We start from the raw sequence: 23,610 nt of genomic DNA, 5'->3' as shown, positions 1-23,610 counted from the left end.
GAGGGAAGCCATTGAAGGTGGGGGATAATTTTGATCCAGACTCTTTGGGGCTGAAATACCAGTGGGAAAGACAATACCAGTAGGAAGACATCACATCTCACCATTTTTGTCTCTTCCATAGCAGTTTTTCTAGATAAACCACATTACAAAATGTGCCAAAATAATAAATACATACATAAATAGATAAATAGGAGCAGAAAGGTGTTACAGAGTCTAGACAAACATCATCTATTTCAGCCCCTCAATCAATTTGTCTGCTTCACCATCCTATCGCCTGCCAACTCATCAGTAAATGAAAAACGCTAGCAAGGGCAGTTGAGAGAAATGTACCAGTACAATAAAAATCAGACCTATGCAGTATATAAGGTTACGTGAGCAAGAGTTAGGATGGTGATAGGAAATACCCTCAGAGAGTTGTTATGAGAACTATTTCTAATTCGAAACAGCAATGATGATCATCTTTATTCAATTATCAACTTCTGTTGTCTTAATGCCATGTTTGGGGGTGGTCAGATTACCAATTAAAAATGGAATATCACAGTTCTGGCAAGCAATCCCCAAGAGTTTAGCAGAGCAGTGAGGCTCCTTTGATATGATGATGAGGGGCCTTTCCCAGCTTCTCAGCATCTGTGCATGTCTCCAAAGGCCAAGGAATTCTGGAGAGCATGGACTAACTCTACTCCTGGTGGAATACACCATTACTCTCACTTACAAAACAATACTGTTGTTATTACTATTTCTCCAAGAAAGTCTAAATTGCTTACAGAACTTTCATTTGTTAAAGAGTTACTAACCCCAACACCATCTTTATCACAATCCCTTTTCCCACAAGGGCACAGTTCCGCTTTCTTAGGTAAGCAAGAGAAGGCACTTTCACAAGGAATGATTGTCTACGCTGTCTGCATCAGACGAAAAGGATGAGGGTGATCATCCGACGGACCTGTCCATGTTGGATTATACTGCAGTAAGGGCACGGTCTGGGTTGGCAAAAACTGGGTTTGTGATATGTTTTCCTGTTGTTAGTGAGTTGCTGCCGAGTCAATTCCAACTCAGTGACCCCATGTGCGCAGAGTAGATTTGCTCCGTGGGGTTTGCAAGGCTGTGACCTTTAGGAAGCAGATCACCAGGGCCGTCTTGGAGGCGCCTCTGGGTAGCGGGCTTGAACCACCAAACTTTCAGTCAATGGTCCAATGCTTAAAACATTAGCACCACTCAGGGACTCCCATACATTTTCCTTGAGCCTCATTACTAGGATAATGCAAAGTAACTGGAGGCCGCCTGTAAGTGCCCCCTAACAAGTTTCCCTCTATTAATAAAGGATCTCTTCATTTGGTCCCAAGGCTACTCTTAATAGTGATATTAGCATGCATGGGAACCTACTATTAATTTTCAACCAGGCAGTAGATTTTTAACTTTCTTTTTTGGGATTATTTCTAAGAAAATACTGCATCTCACCAGTATTTCCCTAACTTACAAATATCGCCCTACTCTGTAGATATTTCCTCCTCCTAGTATCATTTGGGAGTCTAATTTTGGGGAGGATATTACCCACTAGATATTGCTCAATTCATCTTTTTCTTCACTTCTGACAACCCTGCTTGGTCCACTGAATTAGTTTGGGGAAAGCAAGGGGTCTTTCTTAGCAAAAGGAACGCTAAGATTAGTAAAATACATTTCTGAGAAAAGGAATTTCTGGAAGTGTCACCATTCAGGTCCCTGAATCAAAAATTTTTATTCCTGGTTCTTCTGCTCATCTGCTTTGTAACCCTTTCTCTTGGAAAACGGGTGCACTGTCTAAATTCTCCATAGGAAAAATGGTGTTATGTTCAGACCAAGGTACTATTCTGCACACTCTAGTTTCTTTCACCCTAGAACAAGAAGCCCTTTATTATCATCATTATCATTATTATTGAGCATTAATTGCCACTTTGAAAGCATCCCCATAAAATCAAGATGTGATGTGCATCTCTCTCCCTCTGTCTGTAATAGGCAGGTTAACAACGGTGAAGTGGCCTGCCTGGAGGTTGCCACACAGTGTCAGTAACATAGCTTTAAACAGATTTTCGAGGTCTTCTCTTCTGACCCTTGGCTGAAGTCACTTGAAAACCTTCAGGTGGGCTACGTGCTTAGCCCTATTAGACAAAATCTCCATAAAGCTGGAACATCTTTTGAAAGAGCAGATTTCTGGAAGCCAGGTGGCTTGTACATCTCCAAGTCTGACTACTGGACACCATTTGCCATCCAGAACCTCTGGCAGGCTTCCTTGTCCGAGCAGCCTGCGGTCCCCACACAGCCCTCCCTGCTCATCACAGGGAACAACGTCTGCTTGAAGAGAAGTAGGCCGAGGCACCTGATTACCCGTTGGCACAGAAAGCTCATCGCTGTCCACTGTCACATAAATCAGATCCTTCAGAGCAGGGGGGCCAAGGGGTGAAAGCACTCTTGAGGCACCATCTTTGCCAGAATGGAGAGCTAAGAATCAATCGTTGCTGTTGGCACGTGACCCACACTTTTTTCAAATACAAATAGTCAGGAACTAGCTCATCTTTCTCCACACAGGACCCTGTCCTAGCCGAAAGGATCTATTTTTTCAAATGGAAGGTTCTTTTGTTGGCATTCCTTCTGCACCTCCCTCAAGAGGAATCCAGTTTGGGAGCAGATCTGCAACGTGTGTGTACACCCAGCATGTGTTTTCTGGTGCCCACCCTACAATGTTTGTTGAAATAAATATGGAAATAAGACTGAGCAAGACAGCCAAGCTAGCCAAACTGAAATAAATTCATCACTCATGGGCTCTCAAGGGAAGGAAACCATGCATTTTTTCTAAATGATTATTTCTGAAGCACTGAAGGAATGGCTATATCACTAATGAGGCCTATACACCATGACTGCTGATTATAAATGACCTACAAAGAGACAAGGAGATGGGAGATAGGCAGGGGCAAGGGCGGGGAGAGGACAAGGGGCAGGAGCTGTGGATGGAGGCTGCTGCCCATGGTGGTGGCCAGGAATGGAGATAGATGAGTGACCAGAATCTACTTGCCCTGCTTTTCTGATCCAGCAGCAAACCCCTGGACAAGAGTGTGACTTATTCTGTGTGAACTCAGGCAAATGGAAAGGTGTCAAAAGCTTCCCGAAGACACAGAAGCATCTTGTGTAAAAGGCCTTATGCCACCACAAACACCTCTCTTCCCCTGTGCCTGGAATTCTAGGCAGCACACCAGGACCCAGAAAAGACCTGAACGGAGATGGCTATGACCTGTAAGCACATGGCACCTCTAAACGAAGCCATGGCTTCTAGTTCCTGGGATCTTGCCTTTATGACTACATATTAGGCATGCAGGAGAAGAAGGTGCAGATACAAACCCAGTTCATGGGATGGGAGCTCTTCTTGGAGCAGCTGGTGAATTCTGAGCCAGGTTGACAATATCGGACTTGCGAACTAGGTGTCCTAGTGCTTGCACTGGGCAAGTCATGATGGATCTTGATAAATCTTCTTGGAGCTTTGTGATTCAGCAGCACTGTTATCTCATATGCTTTGGGAAAATGCCCAATATCTCCTAGCTTCAACTCATAAGAATCATTCAGACAAGAGAACCCACTGTGCAATGCTAACAGCAGCTAGAAGCAAAGGCCTGGCAAGGGGTATTCTTGACAAATCAAGTGACCTGTTTCCCAAGGGCAAGGGCAGAATGACTTGGTAGTTGCTTTTTCAGAGGGGTATATATTTAACTCAGGGAAATGCACTAACTATCCTCACATCCTTAAAGAGAGGTGGAGGTGGGAGGAGCTTTTGCAGCCTGTCATCTAAGGGGCTGTGACAGGGCATGAGGTATGTTCCACGGGCAGTGATGCCAGAGGTCCCTGTTCTTATGGGAGATGGTGGCTCTGTTTGCTCTTGGCAGCCAGTGCACCCTCACACGACATTCAGATAGGGCTCTTGAGGCAGCTTCTCGTCTGTCACACTCATTCTATTGCACACAGATTCTTGGATGTAGAGTCTTATGTGGCGAGAGTGAAGGCCTGGGCTCTAGCTCTTGATGCAACATGCGCTCTAGCTGTTCTAGGGTAACGGCAACTCCTCTGGTCACAGTGAGCACAAAACGAGCCAGGGATTCTGGAATGTCATCCCCCATCCTACACACCGTCCACGCTCTTACACCAGGAATTGCTTATCACCATTTCCTAAGTGTCCAAAGGGATAACAAAACTGGAACCAAAACCTATGCGGCTTTAAGCATTACCAAGGAGGTCCGGTCGCCAAACATGTCAAGGCAATACTCATAAAACTGAGGAGGGTGGGGAAATAAAGGGCTAAGTATAAAGTTCCACTCAGTTTACTTATGCTTTTCAGCATTGTTGGCTGAAGCAAGAAAGAAAGGTACTTGCATTTAACTCCTTGTCTGCAGCCTCCTGAGCAACAAAGAGCCACACATTAGCAAAGAGAAAACCAGCACATAAGGGCCCCGACATTCTTACTTTTCATCACTGAGGTAAGCTCTATGCGCAGACCTTCTTCCTCTCTCATCTTCTCTACACATGCTCAAAGAATAAACAGCAGTTCTCAAACAATCATCACGAGGAAAAAAAAATGAAAAGCCACTCATTGCAGGATGCAAGCTCCTCGCCTTGCTGCTTCCAACAGAGGAGCACAGAGAACCCACCCGATGCTGCCTCCCTCGCGTTGCTGACGCTCTCTAATGAATCTGACCCCCGGGTGCAGCTCTAAAAGGGTGCAGCAGCGTGTCAGTGTAAACAGCTGAACCCAGTGTCATGTCAAGTGGTAACAAGGCCACTGCTGGTTTTTAACAAGCACTGTGCACTAAGCAGATAAAAATGAGCATTCTATCATTGGCCTCCACCAGTCACGCTTCTCAACAGTGAGGAGAAACAATGCTTTGTTTGATAGGTGTTGCTTGGTGCTAGTGATAGGAAGTTAAATTTCTTACAGGCTGCCCATTAGCATGATGAAAAGCCAAATAACAGCTGCATTAACACCATCTTTTTGCCTGTGTCCACTGGTAAGCAGGGCAGAGCTTTCTGGCGTCCCTTCCAATAAGGAGAACTAATTACCCTTCATAATGCCACCTGGGCTGGAGACAACCAATGTCAGGAAAGCGCTCTGGCAAACACATTTATTTGTCCAGGGCTAAGTCCAGGGCCAGCAACCTCCATTTTTCCTGGTATCGCAGTGATGCCAGATGTACAGAAGATCAATAAAAGGCCCTGAGTTTACTCCAGGCTGGGGTAGTACCTGCAGACAAGGTGTCCCCTGGTAGGATGAAGGCTTCCAGCCATGGCAGTGGTGACACGTTCACAACCCGCACAGAGCGTAGCCCTGCCCTGCACCACAACTGGGCACTGGGCTGAAGTTCTCGTTTGAAGGAAGCTGAGGGGGTTGAAGGATGTCAAACGAGGAAGGGGTGCTCAAGAGGGGGTAGAGGGTTTGCTTTATTGATACTAAAATACCTTCTTTTTAATAGAGGAGTTTTAAGCAGGTAAACATTTCTTGACGTTATTATTCCTCCTTTTATGTATTTTTTTTTTTTATGTATAAGGAAACTAAAGTGCAGAATAGATAAGTGGCTGCATCACAAATCTAAAAAAAGGAAGAGAACTCACATTTCCTGAGCACCTACACACACATTGTTCAGTTTAATCACTGCCACCGTCCTCTCTAGACACACACGTGCACACACACACACACACACACACACACACGCAGAGGCTGAGGAAACTGGGGCTTATGGAGATTAATGAACTTGCTCAAAGTCACCCCATTAGGGCTGGATTTACACCTTGATCCACTTAACTTCCAAGTCTTTGCTCATTCCATTCCAAGCTGCTCAAAGCCACAGCAAGAAGCCATATGACTCTGATTGTTGGAGAACTGTTCTCAACCGTATGGGACCTTCAGGAAGCTTTCAGGCTGTCTGTGGGCTTGCTCCATGAGTGAGGCTTGAATAAGGCAAACAAGTGCTGCTCCTTTTGTTAGTTGCAGATGCTGTCTTCAACTTCTTCTCCCTCTGCAGAGAAGGTAGGACTAAACCTGTAACTAATGACATCTGTTCCTCCCTAAAGCTCTCTGTGTACCCATTTGATAAGTGGGCTCAGGTAATTACCTTATTTTCCCCTGACCCAACTGCTCAACCTACTTTAGAACTCAGCACGCAACAGACAGCACACATGGTCTATCTTTTGTCCAATGGTGAGTACATTAGTAAGACGTTTCTCCTCTCTGGGTACGTGGGCTCACATGAAAAAAAATGCCAGACGATAACTTGATATACTGTACCATGATTTTAGATATATTACCCATTCCAGTACAGGGCAGTAGAGTGTTTCACAAATTGTGAACGAAAATGCCAGTTTATTGTACTGTCAGTTCTTAAGTACCCATGCAAAAAAAAAAAAAAAAAAAAACCTGACTACTTAACATTCATGCTCATTTAATTTAGCCTTTATTTTTACCTTCTCACCTCGCCAAATCTTTTGTCAGAAAGAGGTTTATAGACTAGCTATTAGTTGATGTAGGTAATTAAACTATATACAGGCGGGGGTCTCTCTAAAAATCACTCCTAAACTAAGAAACAAAGAAACAAACTCCAGCTGCCATCTAGTCAGCAGCTCTGACTCATGGCGACCCCATAGGTGTCTGAGTAGAACTGTGCTCCATAGGGTTTTCAATGGCCGATTTTTCAGAAGTAGATCATCAGGCTGTTCTTCCAGCTGCCTCTGGGTAGATTTGAACCTCTCACCTTTTGGTTGGCAGCTGAGTGTGTTAACCATCTGGACTACTCCTAAACTAATTCTTTAGAGTCTTCTAATGAAACTGCTACTATCCCCAGCTTAGTAGCCAAAACTACCTTGCTTGGTCTCGATCCTGCCCTAGTCCCTGAACCCCAGCTCCCTTTCACAGTAGGAGCTCCCCTCATTTCCTGAGGCCTGTGGGCTCCATTATGGTCATGGAGAAAAACCCTACCCACCAAAGGAAAAAGCTTTGCCCACAGGGCCCCTGGGAGGTGCCATTTTCGTCTTCTATTGCGCTGCACTGACATTTTTAAATTATAATGACTCCGTATCCCAAATGAGTCCTAAGAACATTCTGAATCTGCTAATTAATAAATCAATTGCTCTTCACGATGGCATTTATCAAATTCACAACTAATATGTGAGGTGAGGTTAGAGTAAACGGCTGCAGCTGCTACACCACTGGCTCCAGGGGGCTCTACTTTTGTCAGATCCAGCTTGTCCCAACACCTCTGCCATGCTCTGGCTGTACCTCAAGCACCTTCAAGTATCTCTGCGTACTCTTTGAGCCTGTTCGGGCACAATGTCATCAACAGACGCAACAACTTACAGAATAATGAGTAGCTGCTTGAAAGAATGGAAAACAGGAACATCCCTACTAATCAGACACTCAGTGTCCCATATGGTGGTGGTAACTGAAACATCCTTCTGGTCGCACTGTTGAACTAAGATTAAAATCAATTACGTGCCACTGTTTAGATGTTGGTGGCATTCTGGTGTCTTTGTCTTGTTCATTAGGTACAGGTATGATGTGGGCATTGATAATACCAAGCTGGGCATACTCCTTTGCTAAGACTAGGCCACTGGTGAAATTTTTAATCCCTTAAGACCTGATACTTTTACTACTGGCTTCAGAATCACTGCCAACACATTCTGAAGTCAGTCGTGACAACTGGGCTGTCAGACCAGCATGTACTGCTCTTAACTGTCTCCTTAGCCTCTTGTAAAATCCCTGTTCCTCAGTCACAGGCTACTCTCCTCACCATCACAACCACATTTCTCTTCTTCACATGCTGTCGAGGGCCTGGCTTTGACAGTGTGGATGAGATAGGGGAACTGTGGGAAAGCAGCCGGAATGTGTGGGTCATCAATAGTGGAATGACATGAAGTTGGACAAAAAGATAAGAAAGCAGAGAGATCGGTGACTTGGTGAGCAGAGAGGCGGGACCCACTGCCCAGAGGCCAGAGGGCTGGGCTGTTGCTGGCTTAGTCCTGTTCTGGATCACACTAGTTACCTGCCTTTCCTTCTTTAACTGTGTGGTCAATATTGCTTTTCTCCTGAAAAAGGCTTTTCGTTTGTTTGTTTTAGGAAGAGGTGGTGCAAAGGGTTAATACGTCTGGCTGGTAACCCAGAGCCTGGAGGTTCAAGCCCACCCCAAGATACCTCAGAAGAAAGCTCTGGAGATCTACCTCTGGGAAACCAGCCGCTGGAAGTCCTGTGAGCACGGTTCTGCCCGAACACACGGGGTCCCCAGGAGTTGGACTGGACTCAACAGCGGCTTTTTTTTAAATGGGTGTTGATTTTGCAGTCCAACAGTCACTCAAACCTAAAGGCTCCACCAATCACTTAGGATCTAATCCTGATGATAGGGATCAGAAGACTGTGTACGCAGGGGATAAGAAACAAAGCCTATCCTACGAAGTGGGGAAGGAATAAGACACACGGTGGTCCTACACAGAGTATACCGGGTGTACAATGGGAAAAGGCATATACATCAGGAATGAAAATAGAGAATTTTTTCAAGGTCAGGATTCTGAATCCAGAGATACCCAGGTAGGAACTGAAGTTACAAAAATTAAACAAGTGCAAGGAAACCATATTTTGCTGCATAGCAAGTCCATTTCTGAACGGTACAGATGTCAGAGAGTTTCAATTAGCGTCCATGTTCTTTTCATGACTGTGCCAAACTCTCACACAGTAATGATACAGGAGTTAGACTGGCTCGAGATCACGACAAAGCAGGAACCTACTTTGAATAATTTTACTCATCTCAGTATCTTTGGATTTGAAACAGCTGCTTGCTTTAAACTAAAGAGCATTTCAGATGATAAGTGACTTCTTATCCATTTCGTAGACCTATTTATAAATCTGTGGTGATGGTACACAATAGTTTCATTGGTACCACCGTCTCCCTATGCCCCATGTTATGATAATTCTGAAATACAAACTGAATAAATCCATAGGTAGGTCATTTTGAAAATGATTTCTATTTGCTGAAGAGATTGAATCTGTGCAGTTGTAAAATTAGTTAGTTAAGTAAATTTTGAGTCAGAGTAAGGTTTTTTGGGATAATGTTGATCTTTAACCTCTTAGTCTAGAAAATATTTTTGAGAGTAGGGGAAAAATCCCAAAATCCATATGAACAGAGAATGCACAGGGTTTGAAATGCTCCAAGCAGATTTTCTTATACTTATTTGTGACAGCTTCACAGTGACAAAAAAAAATTAGGAGCTAGCGGCTTTGCCCCGAACTTCACAACTGATCCATGCAAGCCTTGATAGATCATTTTGTGCCTTAATTTCCCTTCCTGCAGATTGTTGGGAACCTTGTCAACTGAGTTACAAATTATAATAAACTAGCACTGTATCTTATTTTTATTTTACTAGCCAGACTAGTTTCCCCAAACTAGGCATTTTTATCTGTAAGGAGAAGAGTTTAAGAAATGATCTATTACTAAGAGTTTTTAAATATTATTTTATATTTAAAGAGGTATGAAAAATGGCCATTAGCCTATATGACTTTTTGTTTCTAGATAGAGCTTCTTCTCTACAGTTAGCCTTTAAAACAACTTCATTTAAATGTTTTTTGGTTCTAGTCTAGTCCTTCAGACTTAAAAATACTGATTGCATTCCTGTCTCAGGATATCCTGTAATTCAGAAAATCAAGGTGATTAATTTTGATATTTTGGAGGAAAATGGTATGGGTTTCCCTGTGAAACTACTAATCCATGTCACAGTTCTTTGATAGCACAAAGGTGGAGACAGGAGGGGGCCCACCACAGTGTAATGAGACTGGAGGATCTGCTTTTTCTCACATCATTCAATAAGATTTTCACAGTTCACACTCAGGATTTTCTGCATCTATGAAAAGGCAGGCCAGAGATGAGGGAATGGAACTGAGCTCTAACTGACTTACAAATCGGTATAAATTTCACTACTTAACAAATCCCTCCCTCTTTCTTCCTCCCTCTCTCCCTCCTTTTCCTTTCCCTTTCTCCCTCCTTCCTTCCTCCATTTTCAGATTGTGTAAAATTAGAACACTATATATGGTGTTTTTTTTTTTTTTTCTTCAAGGTTAATATAGATCGCTGTTGATCCAGGTGAGTGGTTGTGTGGACGGCTGCGTGCCGAGGGCAGGGTGGAAAGAACAAGCTCACTCACTGCTTCAGTGTGGTGAGCAAATCATAAAAACATTTTTAAAAATGAGTTCTGCAAGAGTCACAGGATTTAGCTAATGCTTGTTTTAAAGATGTTTCCAGGCACACCTGAGGCTGTAATTCTCTCTCAGAGACTTCTGACAGCTCAGTCATGGGGCAGTGGGGGGGGGGGTGCGAGCAAGAGCACATTTTCTAGACCTCTCTGTACATTGTTGTTGTGTGCTGTGGAGTCGATTTCGACTTATAGTGACCCTATATGACAGAGCAGAACTGCCCCAAAGGGTTTTCTAGGCTGTAATCTTTATGGGTCTTTTCTTCCGTGGAGCCGCTGGTGGGCTTGAACCACCGACCCTTCAGTCAGCAGTGGGGTGCTTAATCATCGCACCACCAGGGCTCCTTAGGCCTCTCTACAAACCCTTTAAATATGATTTAGAGACATGGTAATTGATTAAGAAACAAAATGCTGTGGCTAGCACTACCCGTTGCCTTCGAGTCGATTCGGACTCATAGTGACCCTACTGGACAGAGTAGAACTACCTCATAGCATTATGGCTAGCGCTAAAAAAAGCGCTAGGACTGTTCGAATTAAGCACAGGAGAGAAAATCATCAAAAATGCTTTCTAGCCATGGCCCTCTGCTGATCACCAAACCCATGATCACGGAGACAATATATGTCACCTGATTCTGCTGACAGGCAACTACACAGCTGCTTGTCCTGTGAAAGGCTGAGTCGAGGAGGAGAGCTCACCTGGTGAAGGAACGGGGTAACTGGAGCTCCAAGTGCAGGCCACAAAGCGCCGGGTGCTCTTCACCAGAAGCCTCCGTCTACGTGGGTCTCCCCAAGAAACAGAGTTTGATGTGTTTGTCTGTCTGTTTGCTTATTGATTTGGTGGATTGTTTCATCTGGGTGGGAAACTATTTCAGGGCTCTCCAGTCTCATCCATTTGATCTGTTTTTCTCCAAAGCATGTGTGCTTAGTAAGTTGTATATTGTAAGTGACCCTGGGGTGTGCAATCCCATAGCTTTTAATACACTTTTCCATTCTGACAGGGAGCTTCAGTGGCTTGGAATAATCCTCTTCCATTGACAAAGCAGCCCTCAATTTCTAAGTTTTTAAACCATTAGTGGCTGATCAGTTGCAACAAATACACTGCCAGCGTGGCTGCAGCACCTAATGACTGAATTTTAAATATTCATGATGGATGGATGTCTGTGTGTGTGCACAGAATGACAGCCTCGAAGGCTGCTTCTCACCAGGGCAGCGTTAAAGCCGAGGCACAAGCTGCATATGTTAGATATTTTCTGGCTAAATATTGCAGTCGTTAAAAAAATCATTCTATCATATAGATCCAGCAGTGCTAATGCGTGAAATACATGCATCTACAAATACAACGATGTTCAAATGAGCAGAATCCGCCCCTCAAAACTTAGCCCCTTCAACATTAAAAAAAAAAAAAAATTGACCATACCAGCAATTTTGACAGTGGTTATTTTTAGGTGCTTCAATTTTGAGTGTCTGCATTATATTTTCCACAATAAACATACATTGTTTTTGTAATAAGACAAAAATTAATTAAAAAAAATCCTGAACAAAGCAAAGCGATGATGTCATGATAAAATTTTGACTAATTAAAAAATGGATTCTTTGAGATATAGGCATAACCCAACCCAAACACAAAAGAAAAGAACAGAATAAGTTTTGTCCAAATTGTAGAAGTAGGAAGTAAGACCTGCCTTTTCCTCTAAGACTAGAAAAAAGGTAAGTCAATTTTTAAAGAAAATCCAATAGAAAGGGTATGGTGATCAGAAAAGGGACACACTTTACGCTGGGAAATTACACTGAAAGTATTCTTTGGCCAGTAATTGTGGCTGAGATTATAAACAGCTGAACTGAAAAATGCCCGCAGTTTCAACCTGCTAGGATGTACCCGTTTCTTTCTTGTTTCTCTTTTTTCTTTCCTGCTCAGCAATATCTATGCTCTCTTTTTCTCTGCTCTCCTTTTCTGGTAATGCCCTTCCTGACACATCTATTTAAAAGCTACGAAATTGTACTGTTTCTTTTATTATGCATTCATACCGTCTTTTTTCAAACGGATACATATTTAATAGTATATATGACTATCCTGGAAACCCTGCTGGTGTAGTGGTTAAAAGCTATGGCTGCTAACCAAAAGATCAGCAGTTCAAATCCACCAGGCGCTCCTTAGAAACCCTATAGGCCAGTTCTACTCTGTCCTACAGGGTTGCTATGAGTCCGAATCAACTCGACAGTAACGGGTTTTGTTTTGTTTTATGACTATCCTGATTACAGGAAAGGTAAAAACAAGGAACAAACACATGTAGTATGGAGAGCAAACCCAGATACACTTGAACTTCCTTGTGTAATTCAAACGTGTGTGTGTGGGAACAAAAACTTAGATTTGTTATTTTATAATAGGATTCTATTTGTTCTCCAGACCAGTGATTAAGTGGTTAAAAGGAAATGATATTAACCGCTTGACTATTAGTCCCTAGAAACTTCCTGTAGAAGAAGATTATAGCAAATACACTGAAAGGAGCGTCCGGATTCTGAGGCTAGAAGAAACAGGGAGAAAATAAGGAAAGGTCTGACCTCATGGCTGATAAACTGGTTAAACTGTGCATCTGGGTTTGGCTCTCTGTAGTTAAAGGCTTATATCATGGGTTTGTTCAGAGGAAGGACAAACAGCAGGGATGAACACTGATGAAGGCAAAAGGAGCTTTATTAGGAAAGAATAGTTTTAAATTTTGAACCTGAAAATGACTGGAATCATAACAATACTATACCTGATGGCAACAAAACCCTGAAGTACAGGCTATTTTTAACCCAAATGAGACCCTCTGTAACTTAACTATTCAGCTTCTAATTTGTCCTGTTTCCTCTATCCTATCAAAATACTCCTTTATGGTTCACTTGTGCTTCCATGTGTTACCTTACAATTTTACATACAATTCTGAACAGCTATTTTTCTGTCATTGTTAACATTTTTAATAACATTTGACACATGTATAGACATTACAGAAAAAAACTACCTTGTAAGAAGACATGGCTCAGTATGCTTACTAGAAACAAACTATACATACAGTCATTTGCACTATATGTAAAGCACGTATGTTACGTGACTTATGTGAGATTTACACATGGAGATAACTACTGGTATTGTACACCATGTCTTCAGTTTGCTTAAATTCTTAAAACCCAATTTTATTTAGATTCAGCTCCCCTTTCTTTTTCCCTCTAAACGCTGTACAGCTAGTTTAATAGCTGGTTATCAGGACCAGAAAAATTAAATAAAACAGTGAGCAGTATTTTATGAAATTTAAGTTTCTATATGATTCTGTGTAAAAGAAGATGTAAACATTTAAGCAATGGCAAAACAAAATCCTAGAAGATAGTTTCAAGCCATTATTGCTGTCTTCGCATTCTCCATTCATCCAGCTCAGGTCACTGTACATAATTAGGGTGGCCAAACATCCTTATTTGCCCAGGACTGTTCTGGCTTGTGGAAACCCAGGTGGTGTAGTGCTTAAGTGCTATGGCTGCTAACCAAAAGGTCAGCAGTTTGAATCCTCTAGGTGCTCCTTGGAAACCACATGGGGCAGTTCTACTGTCTTACAGGGCCACTACTGAGTGGGTTGGAAACCATATGGGGCAGTTCTACCGTCCTATAGGGCCACTATGAGTGGGAATCGACACGACGGCAATGGGTTTGGTTTTTTTGGGTTTGCTCTGGTTTATAATGGTTGTCCTGGAGATCCCTTTCGTTAGTGTCCTTTTCACTCTCACAAGTGTCCTGGTTTGGATGATCGATTAAATGGTCTTGTCCAAACCTTTCTATGAGCCCACGAGATAAGCTAGGTTGTACTTTCAATGGCGAGCACTGGTGCAAACCTCCACCATATGTATTTTCTTTGCTTCCCACATGATTGTTGAGAGTAAAGCCTGGGGGCCACTTTTGATGTACACATATACCTGTGTTCAGAAGACTTATTTGAGAGATGGAGAGAAAGAAAAGAGAGAATTACACCTATGTTAAGAGTCTCTTTCTAGAAAACTGGGACATTATGGTAATTTTTGATGAAATTTCTTTGGACTCTTAAGAATCACTTTGACAACTTGAGTTCTAGGACCTTCTTAATTACATTCTTTTTTCAGGCACTGTCCCTTCAACTGCTTTCTTTCTGAAGGTACCAAGGAAGATCTTTAATCCTGTAAACTTGCCCCTGGGGCATCTAGAATTGACCAGGGCCAGCAACTGAAGGCCAACCTCTTTTCAGATACAGAACATTGTAGTTATTACACTCTGACTTCCTTTGGGGGACTGTGTATCTGTGGTCTAGGTCAGCTATCACAACGGACTCCAACACACCAATAATCACGAAGGTGGTGCAGGACCAGGCAACGTTTTGATCTGTTATACATACGATCGCCATGAGGCACAGCCGATGCAACAGCAACAACAGGGCTGACACGGGCTCGCACGCTTAATGCGATGGACTTAAAATGCCGCTACACACACGGACCTCGCCAGATGGGACACACAGAAATCAAATCGACTACATCTGTGGAAAGAGACGATGGAAAAGCTCAATATCATCAGTCAGAACAAGGCCAGGGGCCGACTGTGGAGCAGACCATCAATTGCTCATGTGCAAGTTCAAGCTGAAACTGAAGAACATCAGAGCAAGTCCACGAGAGCCAAAATATGACCTTGAGTATATCCCACCTGAATTTAGAGACCATCTCAAGAATAGATTTGACACATTGAACACTAGTGACCGAAGACCAGACGAGTCGTGGAATGACATCAAGGACATCATCCATGAAGAAAGCAAGAGGTCACTGAAAAGACAGGAAAGAAAGAAAAGACCAAGGTGGGTGTCAGAGGAGACTCTGAAACTTGCTCTTGAGCGTCGAGCAGCTAAAGCAAAAGGAAGAATTGATGAAGTAAAAGAACTGAACAGAAGATTTCAAAGGGCTTCTCGAGAAGACAAAATAAAGTATTATAATGACATGTGCAGAGAGCTGGAAATGGAAAACCAAAAGGGAAGAACACGTTTGGCGTTTCTCGAGCTGAAAGAACTGAAGAAAAGATTCAAGCCTCGAGTTGCAATAGTGAAGGATTCCATGGGGGAAAATATTAAATGATGCAGGCAGCATCAAAAGAAGATGGAATATACAGAGTCTTTATACCAAAAAGAATTAGTTGATGTTCAACCATTTCAAGAGGTGGCATATGATCAGGAACCGATGGTACTGAAGGAAGAAGTCCAAGCTGCTCTGAAGGCATTGGCGAAAAACAAGGCTCCAGGAATTAATGGAATATCAACTGAGATGTTTCAACAAACAGATGCAGTGATGGAGGTGCTCACTCGTCTATGCCAAGAAATATGGAAGACAGCTTTCTGGCCAACTGACTGGAACAGATCCATATTTATGCCTATTCCCAAGAAAGGTGATCCAACCGAATGTGGAAATTACAGAACAATATCATTAATATCACACGCAAGCAAAATTCTGCTGAAGAGCATTCAAAAGCAGCTGCAGCAGTATATTGACAGGGAACTGCCAGAAATTCAGGCCGGTTTCAGAAGAGGACGTGGAACCAGGGGTATCATTGCTGGTGTCAGATGGATCCTGGCCGAAAGCAGAGAATACCAGAAGGATGTTTACCTGTGTTTTATTGATTATGCAAAGGCATTTGGCTGTGTGGATCATAACAAACTATGGATAACACTGCGAAGCGTGGGAATTCCAGAACACTTAATTGTGCTCATGAGGAACCTTTACATAGATCAAGAGGCAGTTGTTCGGACAGAACAAGGGGATACTGATTGGTTTAAAGTCAGGGAAGGTGTGCGTCAGGGTTGTATTCTTTCGCCATACCTATTTAATCTGTATGCTGAACAAATAATCCGAGAAGCTGGACTATATGAAGAAGTACCGGGCGTTAGGATTGGAGGAAGACTCATTAACAACCTGCGTCATGCAGATGACACAACCTTGCTTGCTGAAAGTGAAGAGGGCTTGAAGCACTTAACTAATGAAGATCAAAGACCACAGCCTTCAGTATGGATTACACCTCAACATAAAGAAAACAAAAATCCTCACAACTGGACCAGTGAGCAACATCATGATAAACGGAGAAAAGATTGAAGTTGTCGAGGATTTCATTTCCCTTGGATCCACATCAACAGCCATGGAAGCAGCAGTCAAGAAATCAAAAGACACATTGCATTGGGCAAATCTGCTGCAAAGGACCTCTTCAAAGTGTTGAAGAGCAAAGATGTCACCGTGAAGACTAAGGTGCACCTGACCCAAGCCATGGTATTTTCAATCACATCATATGCATGTGAAAGCTGGACAATGAATAAGGAAGACCGAAAAAGAGTTGACACCTTTGAATTGTGGTGTTGGCAAAGAATATTGAATATACCATGGACTGCCAAAAGAACGAACAAATCTGTCTTGGAAGAAGTGTGGCCAGAATGCTCCTTAGAGGCAAGGGTGGCGAGACTGCGTCTTACATACTTTGGACATGTTGTCAGGAAGGAAGAGTCCCTGGAGAAGGACATCATGCTTGGCAGAGTACAGGGTCAGCGGAAAAGAGGAAGACCCTCAACGAGGTGGACTGACACAGTGGCTGCAACAATGAGCTCAAGCATAACGACGACTGTAAGGATGGCGCAAGACCAGGCAGTGTTTCATTCTGTTGTGCATGGGGTCGCTATGAGTTGGAACTGACTCGACGGCACCTAACAACAACAACAACAACAAAATGCCACTTGGACTATTTTCTTGCTCTCCTGGGCTTTTTTGAGGCTCCTCAAAGGAAAGTCTGCTCCCTTTAGCTCTGAAGATTCACTTTATGTTGCTAATACTGAATGCCGTAAACACTGGAGCTTGGAAAGAAACATGGGATAAAAAGGAAGAGGAAGAAAAAGAAACTAAATGTCTTAATATAGAACGTCTTCAGCTCTTTCTCTTGCTAAACATGGAGAACCAACATATAAAAGTTCAGCTCATTACTTCCATTTTTCAAACAGAGGATCCATGTTCACAGTTGGCAATGTGGGACTAATGTAAAGAATAACTGAGATAGGCTGTGTGGGTACACTGGCTCAGGCTCTGGAGCAGAAAGTGGATGTTGTGTACATGGCTTTAGGGTTCCTCTTGAGATTAACAGGAAAACGTGGTTATGCTTGCGGACTGTGATCATTTCAAACAATGGGCACTTGTGAACAGCTATTTATTCAAGGAGGGTGAAGGGCTGTTCCTGCATAAAACTGACCTTAGAGAGACCTCTTGAGTGCACAACTCACGGGTCACTGATGGGAAATGGAGAAGTGACACTTGTCCTTCTAAGTTTATACATGGTCTCTCCCTGAACCACAGAAAGCAGTTCTAAGATCCTGATTACCTAGGGGCTTGCTGTCATTTGATATTTGAGTTGGACCGGCAACATATCAACCTTCACCCTGGTTCTATCAGCTACATCACAGGCTATATTAACCATACAGACAGACACAGATTTATAATTTCCTCAGTTCCCAGTGAGAAAACTGAGAGCCAGAGAAGTATAGTAGCTTGCTCAAATCTACAAGGCTCTAATTAATGGCCAAATATGGACTATAACCCTAATCTTTTTGCCACTATTACACATTGCCCCTCCTCCACTTTCTATGCTAACTCTGGTGCCTCATGTGGCCTAAGGATGGTCATCTGTTGAGTGGACTGGATGAGCTCTAAGGTCCCTTCTAGGTTGACAGAACTCAATGATGTTAACTGACAGAGCAGTGTAGTGCATACAACCATTTCTCAATCTGCTAAATTAATGGTGAGGAATATTTTCATGGATAACCCCAAGCTGCATATGACTCACTCAATACTGGTTTGGGTTTGGTGGCGATAGCAGAGAGCAAAACCATGGTTTCCAGTCCAAGAGATCTTTGTCCAGAGGGTAGTCCCACTCAGTGCTCAAGATTACTTCTCAGAGCTGAATGCTGTTTAGGGAACAAGGCCTGCTCTGTGTCGTAGAGTACAATACTTGGTACTTTGTCACCTAAGAGGTCTCTCCAGCAGCATGTAGCTATCAGACCAATTTCACTGGAAGACTGTCCTGTGCTTCTAGGGTCCTACCCTCAAGGTGGAATCTGAGCCTTAACAGTATTACTGTGATCTTCCTCAACACCTCCTCACAGTCTCCCTCTGTTTCCTAAACCATCTATGTACTGTCACCCAGGAAAAAGGGACTCAAGCCTGTTTAATCACTAACCTGGATCCACTTTCAATTCTAAATAAATGGATTTGGGCCTGAGGGTGGCTCTGTGTCGTAGACTCTTCCTCTGACCAGTAGAGCTGGGCATGCTGAGATGTCTGAGGTTTCTAGAAGACTCACCAGAGAATGCATGGGGTGTAGCTGAAGTGGGTGTCACATGTTAAGCAATTCTGTCCTCGCTCTATTTGCATATGAACTTCATTCTGTGCTACATGCTGGTGGATAATAAATCTTGGGGTCTGACACTTTAGGAAGTCTGAAAGGAACGAAGCTGTGGTGAGATCCAAAGTATTTCATGTAAAAAGATGAAACAATGTCAGAATAAAAAGTTTATTATTAGGAAAAAAAAAAACGCCCAAACAAAATGGCTTCAGGCATGTTTTACAGCTAAAGCCATTTTTGAAAGGCCTCTCTCTATTTTCCTCCTGTTTTTCAACACGTAGACTAGATTTATCATCTTATTCCATGTCTACAGGCATTGCTGAGAGTTCTTTGCTTCACATTTCCAAAGCATTTCAGTTCTTCAGGTTTAAAATGACCAGAGAATTTGTAAGGAGTGGAAAAATATTCCAAAAAGGATGTCTGCTAGTCCTAAATCCTTACATTTGTATGGCTCTCTTTAGGAAGTGCTTTTGTATATATTATCTCATCTTTATCAGAGGCATCAAAGGTGTGATATCCTTTGGAGAGCAGGAGACTAGTTCTGGCTTGTGGAGACTATACTGCAAACCCCTTCTTTCTAAGCTGTTGTTTTCATATGGCAGTACAAAAATTTTATAAGACCACAGGAAAACAAAATAAACTCATTATGGGGAAACCGTTATATGCTTCCTAATAAAAATTCCTTATGAAAAATGTTTTATTTCAAACGAATGGTAAAATAGAGGGTCAGCGAAAAAGAGGAAGAGCCTCAAGGAGATGGACTGACACAGTGGCTGCAACAATGGGCTCAAACATAGCAACGATTCCGAGGGTGGCACAGGACCGGGCAGTGTTTCGCTCTGTTGTAAACAGGGTCGCTATGAGTCACAGCCAACTTGATGGCACTTAACACATACATTTCAAGTGAAAGTTCTGGAAAACTCCTACTTATCCTTCGGGACAGTTTGGATCTCCCTTCTTCCAGGAGGTCTACTATATATTGACTCCATTCCCATCACTGCCTTCGGGACTCCAGGTGCCCCTGGGTGTACCAGTATCTCAGCTCATTTCACACTGCATTGCAACTGTGTATCTATCTCCCTACTAGACTACAAAAGCCTAGAGGGCAATGTCAATATCTTTATCTCCCTCATTCCTACCTAGCACAGTGGGAGGCACTTGGTAGGTATTCAGTACGTGGAATGAACGGACAGAAAATCCCACAAGGAATAGGTATCTTATGGAAAATGTGTAGATTGACCTGGGTGCCTGTAAGGGTAGTCAAAGAATATTCTAAAGCAAGAAGATGCCACATAACTTTGACCATTTGTGAACTTCAAATTCAAATGAAATACAGAAGAGGAGTCAGAGAAGGAGTCTCTGTTGGAAAAGGTTGATTAGAAGGACCTGCAATGTAGGGAACTCAGACGGGCATGAGCAGCGACTGACCTTAACTCTCTCTTCCAGTTTAAGATACCACAAAGAAAGCGGCTTTCAGACAGATACCAGGAAATCAGAATGAGCAGGTAGTGTTCAAAGAGTCAATTGCCAGTGACCAGAAAGTAAATGAAGGCGTTCTTCCTGATATGTTATAGGCAGGAAGTTAAAGGTTGAAGTAAAGCCTCTTGTCCAAGTTCCGTGAAGCCATGAAGTGCTGGAGTTGGAGCTAAAGCTGCCCGTAAGCTGTGAAATGCTTGTGCCTCAGAGAAAAGTATCTATCTTTCAACTCTAAACTTTGTGGCTCTGGGAAAAGTACTGGAGAATTCTGGTGCCCCATTCACCCACCAGAAGAATGTAAGTCAACAATTACAGTCATTTGCTTTTATTGAAGAATATAATTTTTAATTTTTAGGAGACTGTAACTAGTAAACCCTATCTGTGTGCTATTTTGTAATATTGGCAAATGCTCAAGGCAGCAATAAATAAAAATACACAAAGGGGCGGCAGAACTCTGAGAGTGTCTATGTGGTTTCAAATCCTAAATCCTAATAGTAAAAGAATGAAGGAAAATCCAAATAACAAAAAGTCATGAAAACACAGCATCTAAGAAGATAAATAATTAGCATAAGCATAATGAGGTTTTATAATTTTAAACAACAAACAGAACCCAAAGCCAACAGGAAACACAAATATCGGTGACATTCAGTACCAAAAGAGAGAAGAGTGGGGAGCCAACTTAACCTCTGCAACTGGTTTACTGCTGGCTGAGGCAGCAAGAGGTTTAAAAGAGATTAATAAAGATAAGCAATAAACGATCTGTTGAGCCACTCCATATTTGGTGCATACATCTAGCCAAAAGGAAGGTCTGTTTTTAAGCTAGAGGGCCCACACACACCCAACGAAGCCAGGAGACTGGCAATGGGAGTGCCAGCTCTGAAAGACAGTGGAGGCCCCCAGCCTTCTACACCCATCCCCCAGCGAACCTGACAGGAAAGCTGCCATCATCAGATTCTGAGCTGGTGTTCATGGATCTTCTTCTTTGGTATATGATAAACCAATATATTGAGAATAGGTTTTCTTGCCTATTGTCTAGATGAAAATAGCCCCATTTATTCTCAGAATCAGAGAATTCCAGAGATTGATGGGCACTAAAGATCATCTGGTCTACCTAACAATTCATCAAGTGGCTGTTTGGCCTATGATCACTTTCAGTGACAAGGACCTCCTTTCCTCCCGAGGCAGGTGTTACCACCCCTGAGCAGCTCTGACTATTAGAGAATTCTTTCTCATATTGAGCCAAAATTTGTCTTTCTTCAATGGCCACCTTTGGCCCCTGGGTAGGGAATAAATCTAAACTGTCTACAATATGAGAACCTTTCAAATATTAGAAAATGCTATTATGTACTACCTGAGTCTTCTCTTCAGGGTAAATATACTCAGTTCTTTTAACCTTTCAACATATAATATGATTTTAGTTTTCTCACCATCATGGCTACTCTTTCCCCTGAACTCAATCCAGTTTCTCTATCTCTCTCTCTTAAAGTGTGGCATTCACTGGACACATCATGCGTAATGTGATCTGACAAGTGCGAATAACTGTGGACCGTTCCTTCCCTTGTTTGGATTACCATATATTTCCATCAAGGTAACTGCAAACAGATAGGAGTACTAGCTACAATTCCTTAGCACCTACCACGTGCCAGGCATGGTAAACACTTTACATGCACTGATTTTAATACTGACACCAACCCTACGGTGCTGCCACTGTTGCTATTTTATACCTGATGGAACAAAGACATACGTTAAGTAACCTGTCTAAAGTAACACAGTAACTGGAAAAGCCTTTCATTTGTTCTTGATACACTTTATTTGGGTAGGTTCTGCCCAGTACTCCAAACTATGAAGATCTTCATTCCTTCCTTGAATGTACTGTATTCATTGTTTCTCCAAGCTTCATGTCATGTCCAGTTTGATAAATCTGCCCTTTATAACTTTAAGTCATTCATAAAAATGTGGGTCAGGGAAGAAGAACTATGACTGCGCTGCCAGATGACTCGTGGCTCCTTTATTTGCAGGGCCAGTGGAAATTATTCCATTCGGTCAAATTATGAGACTTCATTTAAAAATGAATTTATTGCACGTTTCTCGAATGCTAAGACCATGTCACATGTTTCTTTGCATCCCACACAGCTAGCTTATACTCAATAAAAATCACTGAAAGGAAAGCTGTGTTCTGAAATATGAAACCCTAGGGAAGGTTTGAGAAGGTGACACACGTATTGCCTGCCGTTTTAGGGTAATATTCAAACAGTCTCTCTATTACTGACTATTCTGTCAAAATCCCAGCTTTTCTCTGTTGGTATGTGCTACTCCATGCCTTCTAGGTGACAGTAACACTGGTGCACATATGCCAGCTAAAATGTCCTGGACACTGGGGACCAACCAGACACTGAGGATTTTAGAAAATGAACACATGTAAGACTGAATTCACCATTATTGGATCGGAAGACATATAATCTGTAATGAAGGGTTCCATGATGAGAAATATCCCTCCACCAAGAACAAAACTGAAGCCTAGAAACCAGAGTGAAACTAAAGAGAAGCTTGAGGTGTATCCCTAACCTCTGAAGATACCTTCATGGATTACTGCTACGCCGTCTCTTAAAACACTGTAATACCACAATATCCAAGGGCAGCCCAAGTCCTTCGAACTACCTTAAAAAGCATTTCAAGGTGCCATATATTTGTTAATAAGGTAGGTCATGTATTATGTCCCCAGGTATGCACTTACAGGAAAAACATCTTTGATTTTAACTTGAAAAGTCTTGTCTTCTGACACCAATATTACCAGAGGTTCTACTCTATTTTAAATAGAACATCTTGAAGAATGCTGAAAATAATGTTAACGTCAAAAACATAACAAATCATTATCTCATTTAATAGCCAAAGCAATTTTATGAGAAATATACTAGAATTATTTCCAAATAGAAAGGTTAATTACCTTGCTTTTAGTTAGCTGAAAGCTAAAGCTTGAATCCAGCATTGTGCAACACCAAAATTCTCACTCTAATCTTCTTAAATGTAGTGTGTGTTAGTTCAGGTCTTCCGAGAAGCAGACACCAAGAGAGTATTAAACATGAAAGGATGTTTTAACGGAAAGTGGAGAGAGAGCCAGATAGGCTGGGAGAGCCTTCAGGGGCCAATGCAAGTCTGACCTGAGGGAAGGAGAGAGGGGAGGTCAGTTTGAAGGTCTTTACGATCCAGGGAAGGCTCCACACAGGACTGGGGAGTCTGGAGGAGTCCCAGGCCCCCCAGAAACGAGTCTGTTTGAGTCAGTCATGTGTGGGGAGCAGCTGTGGGGAGCGTGGCTTCAGTAGAGAAGCAGCGATGGAGTGGAGAGGGCAGCAGGGGGTCTGTGGTCAGGGTCCACCAGGCACATTCTCAGGCTGCTGCACACTGCCTCTCATGAAGTCCCAGAAAAGAGGCATTTGTTATTTAAGGTGTAAAACGTATGTTTTATCCAAAGGATTTTCATTTATCAACGA

The 23,610-nt window shown here is 42.6% G+C and overlaps 1 protein-coding gene across 4 annotated transcripts in view; it reads right to left on the bottom strand.

Annotated features, from left to right (window-relative positions):
• The window catches only part of LOC126076683 (mastermind-like protein 3), a 377,776-nt gene that overhangs the window by 12,228 nt on the left and 341,938 nt on the right, over window positions 1–23,610 (bottom strand). For 3 of the 4 annotated variants that reach the window (XM_049885243.1, XM_049885245.1, XM_049885246.1), the window contains one exon: window positions 1–23,280. This exon is cut by the window's left edge and continues 12,228 nt beyond it. In XM_049885243.1, coding sequence (XP_049741200.1) covers window positions 23,215–23,280 — 66 coding nt within the window. In that variant the 3' untranslated portion in view covers window positions 1–23,214. The other variant, XM_049885244.1, reaches the window with a different exon arrangement.

Source organism: Elephas maximus, chromosome 5 (genome assembly GCF_024166365.1).
Source record: "Elephas maximus indicus isolate mEleMax1 chromosome 5, mEleMax1 primary haplotype, whole genome shotgun sequence".
Lineage (NCBI taxonomy): Eukaryota > Metazoa > Chordata > Mammalia > Proboscidea > Elephantidae > Elephas > Elephas maximus.
The sequence above is the reverse complement of the archived record's forward strand: the minus strand, read 5'-3'. Positions and strand labels throughout refer to the sequence as shown.